At 36.8% G+C, this 18,793-nt stretch overlaps 1 protein-coding gene across 1 annotated transcript in view; it reads right to left on the reverse strand.

The window, feature by feature from the left end:
• Positions 1-218: 218 nt before the first annotated feature.
• LOC113518738 (dual serine/threonine and tyrosine protein kinase-like) overlaps positions 219-18,793 on the reverse strand; it is a 41,469-nt gene continuing 22,894 nt past the window's right edge. The window contains exons 12-23 of the mRNA XM_052897609.1: positions 18,498-18,666; positions 17,503-17,590; positions 16,286-16,453; positions 15,222-15,351; positions 13,797-13,915; positions 12,776-12,867; positions 11,943-12,075; positions 9,031-9,127; positions 8,137-8,215; positions 7,176-7,401; positions 5,713-5,798; positions 219-4,547 (exon numbers count right to left, since the gene is read on the reverse strand). Of these exons, the coding sequence (XP_052753569.1) occupies positions 4,300-4,547; positions 5,713-5,798; positions 7,176-7,401; positions 8,137-8,215; positions 9,031-9,127; positions 11,943-12,075; positions 12,776-12,867; positions 13,797-13,915; positions 15,222-15,351; positions 16,286-16,453; positions 17,503-17,590; positions 18,498-18,666 (1,635 nt within the window). The 3' untranslated portion in view covers positions 219-4,299. The remainder of the gene's footprint in view (positions 4,548-5,712; positions 5,799-7,175; positions 7,402-8,136; positions 8,216-9,030; positions 9,128-11,942; positions 12,076-12,775; positions 12,868-13,796; positions 13,916-15,221; positions 15,352-16,285; positions 16,454-17,502; positions 17,591-18,497; positions 18,667-18,793) is intronic.

The raw sequence follows: 18,793 nt of genomic DNA on the forward strand, positions 1-18,793 counted from the left end.
TCTAAAAGCCTAACTGCGGTTGCCAACCCGTCTGCCAAGCGTGGCAACTACTGGCAAAACTTCCCTTAAGAGGAAAAGGCTTATGTTCAGTAATGGACAGTTAAGGACTGAAATAATAAGGTAACACACAAACTTTCACATTTATTATATTAGTAAGGATTCATTCAATCAATTATACAGACAATCATACAGAAGGGGCAGATAAAAAAACACAAGGGTTTAATAGTTGAAACAAGTTTAATAATGAAGTTAGGCGCAACTTATAAATATTGTCTTAGGAACTAACGTGTCATCGTATGGAAACTTTAAACGTAATGTTATAGGTATTTTGTTAAAGGATCACGTACCCATTATTCTGCACTCGTGCGCATCGGACGAGGCGTAAATTAAGACTCCATACACTATCAAGAACATAAAACTATATGTAAATATAATAAAGAAAAAATGGGGTAGATGCAGAAGGTGGTGCTTTTAGATACTTCCCACATAGCACGCAGGTTTCTCTCCCTAAGACCCTAAGTACCTACCATGAAATGTTTTCCGAAATTTCGGAGCCAAACGAAACACAAATATGATGTTAAAATTACATAATACATGCCGTTTGGAAATATTAAAAATGTTAAAATATTGTTCCTTTGGACTTTTATGATAGGATGTATGACGGACGAAATGTTAAACTCCATTTATTGGTCCGATTTTGGTATAAACAAAAACACGAAATTGAGTTAAAAATTTCGGAATTTCATGTCATGGTAGACCCGCTGGTCTCTAACGGGGGTTAGTTTACCATCTCCTCTCCTTAAGAGGGGAGATGTGAATTTTATTTTATTTTTTTTTTTTTATAGTAAATCACATTTAATTAAAACAGCAGATTTTTACTAGAGACAATCTTACAAAATTAGCTAAGAAAAACCAATTTAAATAAAACCAATTTTATAGGGCAGAAGACACCATAAGGTTAGTACAATAGATAAAAACTACAACATGTCTACCATAATGTAAAACAGAGAAAGCCCAAAAGATCGCCAATGCGTTGCTGGCCTTTTAAAAAGGCATATATAACAACGACAAGGTACAACCCGCCATAAACTAAAGTTTCATCCCAACCATCTGGACGAGTGGCGGTCCTCCACTTTGCGTTTTTCAAGGCACTTTCTCCCACGCACAACCACTCTTTGGAATCAACTTCCAGCAGCAGTATTTTCGAACCGATACGACAACATAACCTTCAAGAAAAGAGCATATTCCATTTTAAAAGGCCGGCAGCACACCTGCAATGCCGCTGGTGTTGCGGGTGACCATGGGCGGCGGTAGTCACTTACCATCAGGTGAGCCGCATGCTCGTTTGCCCCTTGTGTTGTAAAAAAAAATTATTTTCTTAAAAACTCCCATGTCGTGTTTATTAAAAAATACCCCTGTTGGTTCTTTGTTCCCCTTTTTTCACATCATTAATAGTGTAATGGAGTCTTAAAAGAAACATATAAAGGATTAAAGCTCCGAAACAAAAGAATACTGTTTAAAAAAATTTTGATTGCATTACGTATACCAAATTTAGCAACACTTATAATTACGAGTCGTAAAAATAAACATAATATTTCATTTGTAAACATAACCGGATTGACTTACACGCTTCTGTCTGGAATGCCCGACCGGTTTCGGATCCGAGCTGATAAATGCTCAATAGAAATACATATAAGTCAATCGAATTATATTTAAAAAAAAAAAAAAACCTATAGTAATCACAATTCATAGACAAGTTTCACTTAATCACAGATAAAATATATATATATATATATATATATATATATATGTATATATATATATATACATATATATATATATATATATATATATATATATATATATATATATACATATACATATATATATATATATACATATATATATATACATATACATATATATATATGTAATTAAAGTCTTAATTTGATCAAGACAAAATTAACAGAACAAACAAGCTTAGTTCTAAAGGTGTACCAACTCGCAAACAAACCCAAGGGAGCAAATCTGACAATATTTGCGCCACTCACTCGACCAATAAACAAACAACATGATCTTATTTTATTATTAGTTTGCCATTCTAAGTTATATATATATATATATATATATATATATATATATATATATATATATATATATATATATATGCAACTTAGAATGGCAAACAGGCTGACGTCCCACCTGATGGAAAGTTGTAACCGTCGCCTATACACATGAGCAGTACCATGGACATAACAGAGTATACTGTTTCGCCCATGATACCCTCTAAGCGTTGCCATTCCTGAGGACACAGGTGTTAGGTATACCTCTGTACCCTGTAAATTCACTGGCAAATCGTCGAACCTGCTACGATGGACTAACTGACCTGCCTTCATCTTCACCTATCACTCGCTGGTGCCCCGTCAGCGTCAACCGATAGCAAAGGTGTAGTTATGTATTATCATTCATTAAAGATAAAATTCTGCCGTGTGGTCCCGGCATAGATTGGACCACCCCTTCCTTTCCCGTGGGTGTCGTAAGAGGTGACTAAGGGAGAGCGAGGGATGGACAGCAGTATCCCTCTTAAAACATCTGTAAAAGCCTAACTGCAGTTGCCAACACGCCTGCCAAGCGTGGCAACTACTGGCAAAGCTCCCCTTATGGGAAAGACTTATGTTCAGCAGTGGACCATATTGTGAAGTATTAAAATAATGTATTTTTTATACAACTATGGTGGCACACAAGCATACGGCCCGTCTGATGGTAGACGGGGTTAATTCTAAAAGTAGCGTGATGTTGGATTTATTTTTATATATACAACTTGGCTAATAGCCATTTATTAGTATAAAAAATATTGTGATCGTGTATATATATATATATAGTTTGTAAATATAACAAATAAAATTGTATAATTTCATTTTAATAACATTTCACAGTGATATTGGATTCTAATACTTATTCCCTTACAAATACGGCTCTTTTCAAATGCGACCCAACATCTTCTTTGGCTAGAGTAATTATTGCTTTTTTTCATTTAAGCAAATTCGACTTTCAGTAAACAATAATAAAGAACAAATTAATTTAAAAGCGTTTAAAACGATAAACAATATATATATTATTATTTATAAAAATATAATTTTGAATAAGTACATTTTATTTCGAGACAATATTTGCACATTGAATTATAAGTTTCAAACTTATTCAACTTTGTTTTAAAGTTCAATTTACAATATACATTAATAAAATATTTATAAATATTCATAAGATTTTTACAATTTATGATTTTGTGACAACATTTTCTATGAATTTTAATTCTTAACTCTTTATGTGTAAAGTTTAAAATTTATTAATTAATAATACATTACATACATATCATACATAGAAACAGTAATAAAATAATAATAGAAAATAACAATTCAAAGAACGTCACTAATCACTATAATACAAAATTATAGACAATTTGATCTTTATTTCATACAAAATAGGGTATAAATTCCAGTTTCCAAATCATATCACATATGAACGTTGCTATAACATACTTTTTACCGGAAAAACTCTGCTTGTTTAAGTCACTGTACGTAAGAGATAAAACGAGACGGTGACATCATCCATCCTGCTCTACATTAAGCTAGATCAACTTATATCCCATAGAGAAATTAAAAAAATACTCCTCAAAGGGGTGAATTTTTTTTAAAGCTATCTGTACTCGATTTGAACACTTCAATAGCTAAAATAGATCTAAAAGTTTGACGTATTTAGAGACTTAACCTATTAGGTTCTTATTCTCTTTGGACTTGGCACCGACTTCAAATAGATTATTAGGTAGCAGTTATAATTGTATTTTATTATTTTATTTAAACTAATAGGTTATACGTTTATTAATAGGTAATCAGTTTATTCATAACGTTAAAAAAAAGCATATTCCTTTTTAAAAGGCCGGCAGCACACCTGCAATGCCGTTGGTGTTGCGGGTAATCATGGGCGGCGGTAGTCACTTACCATCAGGTGAGCCGCATGCTCGTTTGCCCCCTGTATTGTAAAAAAATACACCACTTTTGAGTGAGCTTTTTGGGTTTTTTTTATCTTTTTTTTTAATAATCAATTATTAAATTATTTTTTAAAATTGACAGATAACTGCGACGTTGCCACACTTATTCGCGCTAAAGTTCAGAACGCTCTCAACTAAGAGAGAATTTTTTTTTAAATCTCACAGGAATACAGTTTTACGTGGATGATTCTATGTACCACTAAGTATATTACAGCAACATTCGTATTACGATTAAAATTAGACCTTATTACCTATCGTATAGTGTTCATAGCACGTTCTATACCAGTCATGTTCAAGCTGTCATCAGAGTCGTACTGATCATCACTGTTACAGGTACTGACAGGAGTCTGATCCTCTTGTAGTGCTCGGGCGAGGATCCTTTCCAGTTTGGGCTGGACATCGCCGAGTAACGCCCGCTGGGTGGGCTCCGAAGCCCAGCACGACTCCATTATGTCCCAGCATTCGTTCGTAAAGTGTGGTAACCGCTCTGGACGGAGACCTAGTGTATAGTTTAATACATTATGTACTTTATCAGTAAGTGATTTTATGAGGTCCTTTATGGGATTTACAAAGAATAGTTGGGGGGAAAGGGATTGTTAATATTGGAGATATAATATCCCCATTGGTAGTAATATACCCTTTCAGGTCGACTTCCACGCGGTTCCTTCTGGAAACCATCTTGATAAATACTTTATGAATTGGTTATTATGGGCCAAAAGAACTGCATTCGGATGAAAGCAGTGATGATAGATGAGGATTCATTTATCATCACTCATTGGTACCTCACCAGCGTATACTGTTAGTGCAGGCGGGGTTACCATTCCATTATCACATTAAAAAAAAACATAGAATAGTAACTCCATCTAGTCTAAGCGCTAGCAATACGCCAGCGGAATGATGGCTAAGTGATGATAGATGAAGTCAAGTCAAATCAACATTCGCCAGGACTTAACCCATGGAAACTGTCATGGTTATGGCTTGCTACATTTGTCACGATAGACAAAATGGTCTATTTTTATCCTGTTTGCATGAACATCATTCGTTTATTAGTTATCAGGGAAAGTAGATAAAGTTTTGTATGAGAAATCAGTTCAGGGTACAACAGGACTGATATACCTGAAAAAGGTAAAAGCCCTTAAAATAATATAAAAAAAAAATCCGTTATCTATCCACCGTTCAACATAGGCCTCCTCCGTAGGCTGGAGGAACAGGCCTGTTTCACATGAATCTTTACTATACGGAAATATTGCATGTAATTGACACGTCATATATACAAAAAAAAAAGTCACAAACAATCTTGTTAACAATTATAAACTACAACACATAATAATTCAATATACAGAAGAAGCAAATTGTACAATGACACATTGATTGTAAATCGGATATTGGCATATTCTATCAGAAATGTTCATCGTATCGAAGCACTTTGCATACACTGATAATGCAATAGCTTAGAAGCATAATTTGGTAGTTTTGTTTTTGGTTTGTATTAAAAATCAACGTATGCTGTTTCACCTCTGTGAATGTTGAGTTCAATTATAATTGGATTGTAAACTTATTGTTAAACTATTGTTGTATTCTATTGGTAAAAGTATTGTTTGTAATCTGTTGATGTACCACAGATATAAATAAATAAATTATTGACTTTAAAAAATAACAATTACCTCGTTTCACTTTGCTCCACAGCTGTTCCTTATTTTGAAACGTTTCGAAAGCCATCGGCAGTTTTATGTTGCCTGCACACACGTACCTGTAACATAATATTATATGTATATACTAACTGACTCGGCGAACGTTGTTTTACCATATACGTTATATCGAGAATTATACTTGAAAATTTATCCTACTACAATTATTATATTCGATGGCCATTTTGCAACCCTATTGCGGCATATAAAAATCGCGATTAAAAAACAGGGGTTGATCGTAAAACCGTGAAAATTTTAATTTGTATGTATTTTTCAATGCTAAATCAAAATAAAATAAAAATAAAAAATTGGTCAAAAAATAAAAAATAATTTTGGGGGTGGGTCACCTTTATCGTTGAGGGGTATAAAAAATAGATGTTGGCCAATTCTCAGTCCTACCCAATATGTACACAAAATTTCATGAAAATCGGTAAAGCCGTTTCGGAGGAGTTTGGTAACAAACACCGAGACACGAGAATTTTATATATTAGATATACACTACACGTGTTTACTAATATTTTAATCATGGCTGCCCTCGTTTCGTGTTTTATAAACAGCAGAACAATCCCAAATTTACGGTTTACAGTTTAACATTTTGCTGACGGGGAACTCCGTCGTGGTTGAACTCTTTGGAGTTACACTAAAATTGTGATAAAAACCTAAATACTAAATATAATGTTGTATAACATTAGATGTGCTTTGCACGCTTAAATAACTCTTCTTTATAATAAAAAAAAACTGCTCATAAAATGAATATGTACTTTTATTGAAGGACGCCATGACAGACTCGCTTAATTACATTTTCCAATGTTGCCAACCTTAGGTACAATAATTTCCAAAATACTACACTAAGAAAAGTAATTTTTAGCAGTAAACGCTTTGTAATCCAGTGTTGTTTTATTCTTCATCATCACCACTTTAGCTTCTAACTGTCCGCTGCTGAACATAGGTCTCCCCCATAAGAGGAGTTTTGCTTTGGTTTACAAAGTTTACGCCTTGGTATCCGCAGTTAGGCTTTGGTAATATTTTAAGAGGGGCCCATCTTTCGCCCACCCTTAGTCGCTTCTTACGACACCCATGGGAAATGAAGTGGTGCCCCATTGTACGCCGCGACTATGCGACAGCTGTAAAAAAAAACCCGGAGGGACAAGGATTGTGAGTAGTGAGATTTAACAGGCCCATTACTAGCAATATACTCTAAAAGGTCGACCTCCACGCGGTTACCCCTGGAAATCATCGTGGTTATTATTTAAAAAATTCAACACGATAATCCAACTAAACTGTTTCATCTTCACCTATCATCCTTCACCGGTGCCCCACCAGCGAATTCCGATAGCGCAGGCGGGGTTACCATTCCATTTTCATCCACTAAAAAAAAACCTGTAAAATACCCAACTCTAAAACCTTAATGTGCAGTTTAAAAGAGGCATGAAACTCACCAGAACAGTATACCAAACGCGTAAACATCGACGGAGGCGTCGTACTCTCCGGCCAGCAGCTCCGGCGCCATGTGTACCGGGGTGCCAACCAGCGACCCTGATATCAGCGCCTCCGCTGCACAGAAGCCCAGGTCTGACAGCGCGGCACGATCCTCGTTATCCAGTAAAACGTTCTTCATTTTGATATCCCGGTGCACCAAGCCCAGGGAGTGAAGGTAACGGATACCTGATTCCACAATAGAATATTTATTTTTTACACCACTGAGGTGGCAAACAAGCATACGGCCCACGTGATGGTAAGTGGTTACCGTAGCCTATGAACACCTGCAATACCAGAGGCATTACGCGCGCGTTGCCGACCCTGAAGAAACCTCTTTCTCAGAAAGGGATTATTCGTAATGGAGTCTAACTGACACTGTTTCTACCGTGAAGCTGTTGTGTTTGCATGGCTGTGTTTCGGTTTGAAGGATGGGGTATGGCGTGAATTTACAGGGTACAGAGGAATAACACCTGAGTCCTCAGGAACGGCAATGCATGGGGGGTATCATGGGCGAAACAGTATACTCTGTTATATCCATGGTACTGCTTATGTCTATAGGCGACGGTTACCACTTTCCATCAGGTGGACAGTCAGCTTGTTTGTCACTCTAAGTTGTATAAAAAACATTACCAGCAATACACCCTATCAGGTCGACGTCCACGTGGTTCCCCCTGCAAACCATCGTGGTTAATTCTAGTGGAATCACCACGATGGTCTAACTGACCTGCTTTCATCATCACCTTTCATCCGTCACTGGTGCTCCGTCGGCGTATACCGATAGCGTAGGCAGGGTTACCATTCCATTATGACCCATTAAAAAAAACTGGTTAGCTGGTAGAGAATGCCATATGGTATTAAGCTCGCCAGTTGTACAAACTTTTATTGTACAATAAAGAATAAATAAATAAATAAATATTATACCTTCGACAATATCACAGGCGATTCTCATGCGGGCTGCAAACGAGAGTCCAGCTCGCACGGCGGTGTGAAGATCGCGCGTCTGGTAAAAAAAAATTACCTTGATAAATGTACATTGAATTTAAAACTAGCACTAAGTGGTTGCTGTTTTTTTAATGGGTGAAAATGGAATGGTAAACCCGCCCGCGCTATCGATATACACCGGCGGGGCATCAGTGGAAGATGATAAATGAAAGAAGAATTACGAAAGAGATTTATCGAGCAAGAATGAATGGAGATGTCGGTAGAGGTCGCCCTAGACGGACGTATGTCGAGCAAATAGGCGACGTGCTGAAGAAGTGCCAAATTAAAAGTACCAAAAGAAAAGATTGATGAATGTGGAGGAAGCGAAAGAGGTTTGTTTGAATCGAAGCATTTAGCGTTCCATTGTTTCTGCCTACCCTAATGGGAGACAGGCATGACATATATGTATGCAAGAGTTTACAATACAATGAATTTTGAGGGAGACTTTGTACAAAAGTCGATTGCTTGGATACCTCTGTCCCATTCGAGTTTCAACCGTGAAGCAGTTGTGTTTACATGGCTGTGTTTCAGTTTGAAGTTATGGCGTAAATTTACAGGGTACAGAGGAATAACACCCGAGTCCTCAAGAGTGGCAACGCATGGGGGGTATCATGGGCGAAACAGTATACTCTGTTATGTCCATGGTACTGCTCATGTCTATAGGCGACGGTTACCACTTTCCATCAGGTGGGCCGTCAGCTTGTTTGCCATTCTAAGTTGTTTAAAAAAAAACAACATACTTACCGTATAAAAATTCTTTTGAGAATTTTTAATTTTTTTTTTATTTTTTTTTTAATTATTTTTTTTTTTTAATAATCGATTACAGGACTGTACCTTCCGCTCGGAGAGCAGCAGCACGGCGGGCGCGGGGCCGCCTCGCTGCAGCACCGAGCCCAGCAGCCGGACTATCCGAGGGTGCGGCGGGATACTTCTGCGGGGACATACTAGTACAATAAAACTACTAGTATATATATACTAGCCGAGTCACCTAGTATATATATATATATATATATATATATATATATATATATATATATATATATATATATATATATATATATATATATATATATATATATATATATATATATATATATATATACTAGCTGACTTGGCAAACGTTGTTTTACCATATACATTATTTCGAAAACTATACATGAAAATTTATCCTACTACAATTATTATATTCGATTGCCATCTTGTAACCCTATTGCGGCATATAAAAATCGCGATTAAAAAACAGGGGTTGATCGTAAAACAATGAAAATTTAAAGTTATATGTATTTTTAATACTAAATTATAATAAAATAAAATTAAAAAATTTTGTTAAAAAAAAATATTTAGGGGTGGGTCACCCTTATCACTGAGGGGAATGAAAAATAGATGTTGGCCGATTCTCAGACCTACCCAATATGTACACAAAATTTCATAAAAATCGGTAAAGCAGTTTCGGAGGAGTTTGGTAACAAACACCATGACACGAGAACTTTATATATAAGATATATATATAGCTGTTTTGGTTTGAAAGGCCAGATATGGGAATGGAATTATAGGATCACATCTGAGTCCTTAGGAATGGCAACGTATAACCCATACGTTCATTATCACGGGCGAAACAGTATACTCTGTTATGTCCATGGTACTGCTCATGTCTATAGGCGACGGTTACAACTTTCCATCAGGTGGGACGTCAGCTTGTTTACCATTCCGAGTTGCATATTTTTTTTTATATATTTATACTATATATAATTCAGAATGACATTTATTAAGTTAATTTATATTAATAGATGCATTTCTTTTGTGTAATGTATCTTCGCCACTATTGACCTCATACGTTCTCTGTTTTTACCTAATAGTTTTACTAGTAGAGAATACCGTATGGTTTTTTTTTTTTGCTGGGTGAAAATGGTATGGTAACCCCGCCTGCGCTAACGGGATACGCTGGCGGAGCACCAGTGAAGGGTGATAGATGAGAATGAAAACAGACCAGTTAGCACATCATGATGAATTCATCGGGAATTAACCATGATAGTTTCCAGGGAGAACCGCGTGGAGGTCGACCTGGTTGGGTATATTGCTAGCAATGGGATTCTCAGTCTCCATTACTAACAATCCCTTTCCCTAATAAAATAGGAAATATTTAAATATAAATCGAACAAAAAAAAAGCAATGAAGGATAAATAATAGCGCGATGTAGATTTTTAACAGCGCCATCTAGTTACACTTTGCGACATTTTAAATTCCTTTGTACGACGCACAATGTATGCAGGGGTATATTTTTTCTTTCTTGTGTAACAACTGTCAAACAGCTATGTTTAAATCACTCTGCTTCAGTTTTATGATATGGATGATACGGAAAATTGTAATAAAATTATACAATATGGAACAATAACAGCTTATTTCCCGGGAGTAGCATTACACGAGACATAGATAGATAGATAGATAGATACACTTTATTGTTTCCTCCAAAAGATTACAATAGTAAACCTATTATAAATATAAACAATTACAAGAAATAATCACAATGAGAAAACAACGTATGTGCACAAGATACACTGTGGTGTTCATAGTTGTAGCACTGGTTTTTAAATATAGAAATAATTACAATATAATAGATTGTTGACTAATCTGTGACAAGTCAATTTATCGATATCCGTGTACGGCAGCCAGTACTTAAGTTTTTTTTTTTTTCTTAATCTACGTTTAATTTGGGATTTTTGTTTTTTAACATGTCAATCCCACAAAATCTAAACAAGTTATCTACTATTATAATTATGACTAAACAATACTACTTACTAATTCACTTAAGCACAAAACAATTTTGGCAGTAGGAGCATGCATTATGCTCTGAACAATCTCCACATCAAATTTATTAATATTAAATGTTTTTAATAATGTTTCCCTTCCCCTTCGGTTGCTATCACATTCCATCAATAGGTGCTGTACATCTTCAACTTTTCCACAGACAATGCAATTTAGTGAATTTTCTTTATTCATTAAATATGCAAACTTTCTTGATGGATAGTGACCAGATCTGATTCTTAAAATTAACTTAATTTTAAGTATTTTTACTTTATTTTATAATTTTATAGTAAAAAATTTATAAATTTCTTGAAATTCTAAATTAATATTTAAACAGCCCTCAGGTTGTCTTTATCTTACTTATCTGCTAAACAAGAGAAGTTTTGATATTGGTGTAACTATTACACATTCCTAGTATGTTTATGATTCTAGGCGACGGTTACCACTTCCCACTAGAGCCTCTTCTTCGAACTCTGGAAGAGGACCTAATTCCCAGCACTATTTGGAGTCGAGTCGAGTTGTACAGCGGCGCCAGGATGCTCTGTCATAGACAATCATAGGAACCACCTAAGGTTCGAAGACTAAGATCTTATGCAAAGGAACATAAGGGTTCGACATAGAGGACCTAATGAAAAGGAATCTAAGGGTTAAACAGTATACTCTGTTATGTCCATGGTACTGCTCATGTTTATAGGCGACGGTTACCACTTTCCATCAGGTGGACCGTCAACTTGTTTGCCATTCTAAGTTGTATAAAAAAAAAAGCTTTAGAGATGTTTTAAGAAAGACGCTGCTGTCCATCTCTCGCCCTCCCTTAGTAACCTTCTACGACACCCACGGGAAAGGAAGGAGTGGTCCATTCTATGCCGGGACCACACACGGAGAACTCTTTTCAGTATGTTATCTATTTATTTAAAGTTTATAATTTTAAACAGTTATCTCGCCTGGTGTAGAAGAACTCCATGGCGAGGTCCTGGTAGTGGCGCTCGTCGGCCGGCAGCACGGACTTGACGGCGGCCGGCGCGTGCCCCGCCCAGCCGCCGCGGGCCGCGTACACCACGCCGTACTGCCCGCGCCCTGGGGACACGCGGCACATACGATATCACCAGTTGTTTCATGATATAGTATACAACCAACTAACAATTTAACAAACAATTAATTAAACCGTACAGGACAATATCGTCCGCGCCAAATTTGGATCTCGAATCCTTCTGTAAAAATCACACGCGCGCACCTCACAGACAAGGTTTACAAAGGCGCTTATATAAGGAATAAATCTCCAAAACATTCCTTCTTAAAACTAATTTACATCCAAGATATTGATTTTTTGGTGAAATCTTAGAATTTACAGTTTTTGTAGAGATTACAAAATTTTATTTCACCAGCGGGTGTCAATTCATGTCAAAAACTATGGAAAAAGAAAAAAGAAATCTAGAACATATTGCCCCGAATTTTATGGAATTTTACCTTCAAGTAGGTGAAATTATCGTCTGGGACGATATCGTCCGTGACGGTTGACGGTGTGCAGAAAAAAAACACACGGTCGGCGGAGGGTTAATCTGACCATAATAAGGCAGTCTGTCTGTTACTTAATTTATTGTTACTATAAACAGTTATACTCGTCAAATACGACATAGACTACACTTTATCAACTTGTTTGATTATCCCAGGATATATACAATGGTGGCCACGCCAATTAATTTTTTAAAAACTACAACCGAAATCAAAACTGCAACTTTTTCTAAAGTTTGTTAAAACACGACTAAGTAAAGCATACCTATTTCTCTGCCCAGCTCTGGGATCCCGTACATAAGTAGGTCTCGCATAGATGTACTCTCGAGACAGAGTCGAGCAAATGATGGTGCATATCTGTAAATATATTTTATAAATATTTTAAAACTTAATCTTAATAAAAATAACTAAAGTGCGTTTTTCAAGGCACTTTCTTCCACGCACAACCATTCTTTGGAATCAATTTCCAGCAGCAGTATCTCCGAACCGATACGACAACATAACCTTCAAGATAAGAGCATATTCCTTTTTAAAAGGCCGGCAGCACACCTGCAATGCCGTTGGTGTTGTGGGTGACTATGGGCGGCGGTAGTCACTTACCATCAGGTGAGCCGCATGTACGTTTGCCCCCCGTGTTGTAAAAAAAAAAACTAAACACTATTAACAAAAAATGATTATAACTTAATAAAAAAATACATAAATATTTCAGTATTTAATCATATCATAGTTAATTTTAAACTTTCGCCTTCTTTACCCATATTCTTAAATACACAATCGTGACTTTCGCTTGGGCACCTCTGTCCCATTCATGTTTCTAACGTGAAGCAGTCGTAATAAACATATCATTCGTAGACTACCTATTAAAATTTAGTACCTCATATTAATAATAGATGGCGCTGTCATAAATTTAGACGGCGCTATTGTTTAATTTGCATTGAAACGATCCAACATCACTGGTTGTCTTATTATGACACCAGAGGGCGCTTGTCCGTAGTTTAGTACTGGATTGTGTACAACTGTGTTCGACAGTGTACTGTTCACAGCTGATATCACAATGATTTTTTTTTTTATACAACTTAGAATGGCAAGCAAGCTGACGCCCCATCTGATGGAAAGTGGTAACCGTCGCCTATAGACATGAGCAGTACCATGGACGTAACAGAGTACACTGTTTCGCCCATGATACCCCCCATGCGTTGCCATTCCTGAGGACTCAGGTGTTATTCCTCCTGATAATATGATGATGATATTATCAATTATAGAAATTTATGGTAAAATCAACTTACTTTTTCCTTATAGCTAATTTGATGACTTCCGTATGCCGCAGTCTGCTCTCCAGCGCTAATTCCAGCGTCGACAGCGCTGACTGGTACCTCTCGTGCGCCACTGTCAGTCTTTCCAATATCTGCAATTGAGAGAAGAAGAATTGATTGTAATACAGTCTAATTACTCCATCGCGGGGGGAAAGGGATTGTTAGTAATGGAGACTGAGAATCCCATTGCTAGCAATATACCTAACCAGGTCGACCTCCTCGCGGATCCCCCTGGAAACTATCATGGTTAATTCCTGATGAATTCATCATGATGGGCTAACTGGCCTGTTTTCATTCTCATCTATCACCCTTCACTGGTGCCCCGCCAGCGTATCCCGTTAGCGCAGGTGTACCATACCATTTTCACCCATCAAAAAAAAAATTACCCCATCGCTGGCAATATATTCTAATAATAATCAAACTCCATGCAGTTCCCCCTGGAAACCATAGTGGCTAATTCTTGAATACATCACGATGGACAAACTGACATGTCACATCTTCACCTATTATTGCTCAATGGTGTCATGCGCACAACGGCCCAAATGAGAGACTAAACGCGGAAAAGAGAGTCCAATTTAGATTACATTTGCTCACTGGTGCCCCGCCAGCGTATATCGATAACGCAAGCGAGGATATCATTCCATTTTCACTCATTTAAAAAAAAATTAAATAAATAAAACTTATAGAAACAGTTCGGAATTCTAAATTTAAATATTTTAGAATTAAAAACTATACCTGTAAAACACCTGAATGTCTCGATTGTTTGTTACTCGTAAAGTGAATGTTAATCTTGTTACATTTCAAGTTGTTTTATTTAAAATAAATAAATAAATAATACATAAAAGACCATGATAGCAGGCACAGTTTGAAATCTATATGCAGCGCCATCTGGCGACGTCCGCGCTGCTGTTTTTTTATACAATTTATAATGGCAAACAAGCTAACGGCCCATCTGATTGAAAATGTGGTAACCGTCGCCTATAGGGGAGAAAGGGATTGTTAGTAATGGGGATTAGCAATTCTATTACTAGCAATGTACCCTATCAGGTCGACCTCCTCACAGTTCCTTTTGGAAACCATCGTGACTGATTCATTTGTGAATTTGTCATGATGGGCTAACTGACCTACTTCATCGCTCACTGGTGCCTCGCCAGCACAAACTGATAGCGCAGGCCGGGTTACCATACCATTATCATCCATTAAAAAAACCGTCGCCTATAGACATGAGCAGTACCATGGACATAACAGAGTATACTGTTTCGCCCATGATACCCCCCATGCGTTGCCATTCCTGAGGACTCAGGTGTTGTCCGTCTGTATCCAGTAAATTCACCGCCATATCCTACCCTTCAAACCGACCTTCACAGTTATTGGCTGGTGGCTGGTGGCTGGTATTACCTGCGCGGTGATGAGCCGCGCGAGGCGGTGTGCACGCAGCGAGTGCAGCGTGTGCAGCGCCACCTGGCGGCGCCAGCGCGGACTGAGCACGCAGCACGCCGCCTCCGCCGCGCCGCCCGCAGCCCACACCCTGTCGCCGGGCAAACTTCAATTGTTGCAATACACTACTCCAAAAATTCATAAAACAGTAAAATTCAACCATTCCTTATTAGTGGTAGTCATAATATAAACCCAGGGCTGCACATCGACCCAGGAAAGGAAAGAAAGAAAATTGTTAGTTTATATATCTTGGTTTTTTGTTTTGTTGCTTTTTTTATTTTCATACTTTTATCCCTTTTACTGGGTATTATGTGTATGTTTTTTACAGATAGATAGATAGATAAATAATTTATTTGCACACATACAGCAAAAAATACAAATGCAAAGTGAAAAAAGAAAAAAAAGATACATGTTCAAATAATTAAAAAACACAAAAACAAAATCAGAATGCATAAAATTAATAAAAATTTTTTTTCTTCATGTCACTGGAAAAAAAAATTTAAAAAATATAAAGAAATATAAATAAAATACATTGTGTGCGTTTGTTATATTCGCTATTTAGAAGAAGGGTAGTCAGGAGTTTATTGTAATTTATGTGCTGTATGTAATGTAAACAAATTATATATATATATATATATATATATATATATATATATATATATATATATATATATATATCAGATATAGATGACATAAAGAAATATAAAACTAAACTGTATGAATCCCTAGTAAACAGAACATACTATTCAATTGACGATTTCCTTGAAGATAAATGCAATAAATTTCCATAATATTATAATTTTTTACTATAAATGTGACATTGTTGATTCTTTTTATATAATTTGTTTTTTCTAATATGATTGCAAATTTGTATACCTCGATATATGAGGTTAATCATAGAGGACTTATCTTGTTTTACCAACCATTGTTACCTATGTATATATCACAAAATAAACAAAAATCTATCTATCTATCTATGAAAACGGCGAGCCCGATGATTTGCAAGACGCTAGAAGCACGCTCACTTGTGAAACAGCCTCCGCAGCGACTCGAGCATGGTCCGCAGCAGGGAGAAGGAGGCGCACGGCTGCAGGTCCACCTGCCGCGCCACCGACAGCAGCCGCCGCATCGCCTCGGTGGCCGGCCGCCCGCCCAGCTCCTGCCGGCACGACGACTCCAGCGAGTCCAGGCATCTGCCACGTAGTTTTTTTTACAACTTTAAATAGAATGGTAACCCTCCTTGTTGCCATGGTACAATAAATACGATAGGTGACAGCAGGAGGCTAAACAACATAAGCAAGAGCGTCATAACCGCTCATTTACTAATATAGGTTAAGTGGGGAGAAAGGGATTGTTAGCAATGGAGTTTGACAGCCCCATTGCTAGCAATATGCCCTATTAGGTCGACCTCCACGTGGTTCCCCCTGGAAACCATCGTGAACAATTCTTGTTGAATTCGTCACGATGGGCTAACTGACCTGCTTCATCCTCACCTATCATCCTTCACCGGTGAATACCGATAGCATGGGTGGGGTTACCATTCCATTATCATCCATTATATATATACGAGTATATATATATATATATATATATATATAGGTTAAGTAAATTTATAACTAACAGAATGGGCCTTATGTTGTCTATATTTTTTTTTACAACACAAGGAGCAAACGAGCATGCGGCTCACCTGATGGTAAGTGACTACCGCCGCCCATGGTCACCCACAACACCTACGGCATTGCAGGTGTGCTGCCGGCCTTTTAAAAAGGAATATGGTCTTTTCTTGAAGGTTATGTTGTCGTATCGTGTATAAATAAATATGTAATAATAATTTTTTTTTTTGTATATAAATAATTTCTGAATTTTCTTGAGTGTTAAGCGTGACATTTTAATTATTTTTTACTCCTTCTATTGACATTTTTCTATTTTGTAAATTTATTGTATTAGTTGTTATGTGTAGGTATATGTATAAATGACATAATGTACTATAATCTAGACTTTTAATATGTAAGGTCAATTTAAATAATATAATTGAATTATAATTTTGTTTACCGGTTTTTTTTTTTTTTATTTAAAATGTAAAATATTTGCATGCCTACATCTTTGAAGGCAATTAAACAGGTGCCAAAATAATACCACGTGGCTTGTAATAATTTTAAACTGTTTAATGCAAATAAACTCATTTCATTTCATTTCATTTCTGATGTTATCCGTGTAATACATAATTAAAACAAGAAATTACCTTTGCAACGTTCCAAAGTATGAATCTCTGAGGCAGTCCACAAACTTCACAAGCTTCAGGCTGATTTTGCGGCTTAGATTCGACAACACTAAAAAAGAAATAATATAATTTTATACACCTCATTAATATAATATAAATATAATTAGACAATGTGTATATATTTATTTATTTATTCATTAATACATATATGTGTACATGGCGGACTTAATGCTAAAAGCATTCTCTCCCAGTCAACCATAGGGAAGTGTCAGAATACACAAATGCGGTACTACTAATTATTGATATACATACATACTAAAATTACATATATAAACGAATAAATATATATAAATAACAAATATACTTACACATATATGACATATACTATATTATACACGAAATTGAGAGTAATATGAAGTACTTACTGTAAGTTTTTTTGGAACATCATATAAATGCTATCCAAGTGCTCGCATGTACTTATTGTATACGTCTATATATATATATATATTTTTATGGGTGAAAATGGTATGGTAACCCCGCCTGCGCTAACGGGATACGCTGGCGGAGCACCAGTGAAGGGTGATAGATGAGAATGAAAACAGGTCAGTTAGCCCATCATGATGAATTCATCAAGAATTAACCATGATAGTTTTTTTGGGGGGTAAGGGATTGTTAGTAATGGAGACTGAGAATCCTATTGCTAGCAATATACCCAAAAAGGTCGACCTCCTCGCGGTTCTCCCTGGAAACTATCATGGTTAATTCCTGATGAATTCATCACGATGTGCTAACTGGCCTGTTTTCATTCTCATCTATCACCGTTCACTGGTGCTCCGCCGGTGTATCCCGTTAGCGCAGGCGGGTGTACCATACCATTTACATCTAGCAAAAAAAAAACCATGATAGTTTCCAGGGGGAACCGCGAGGAGATCGACCTGGCTCAGTAACCCACCCACCAACCAGTGACTTACAATTTTTTTTGTCCAATCTTTACACCTTTCTTTTTATTACCTCACCTGTCTGCTGGACATCCAAGGAGGCCTCCTTTATAGATATATTCGTAGCGTTGGTGCACGCGCTGTTGCCGGTCCAGCTCACGCTTGACAGCGAGAATATTTCCGATTCGTTCTCTATCATGATCTGTCCGATTTGGGAGTCGTTCGACGATTTGTCTTCGGATTTTGCCTGTGAAATAAATATACCATCCATGTTATTAATACCTGCCGATGTTTTCCCAAGAGCCTACAGCATGGGGTTCTTCAAAAGGGGGGTAAAGAGGTTTCTTCAGGGTCGGCAACGCGCGCGTAATACC

This window comes from Galleria mellonella, unplaced genomic scaffold (genome assembly GCF_026898425.1).
Source record: "Galleria mellonella isolate WM207_F2 unplaced genomic scaffold, CSIRO_AGI_GalMel_v1 utg377, whole genome shotgun sequence".
Classification (NCBI taxonomy): domain Eukaryota; kingdom Metazoa; phylum Arthropoda; class Insecta; order Lepidoptera; family Pyralidae; genus Galleria; species Galleria mellonella.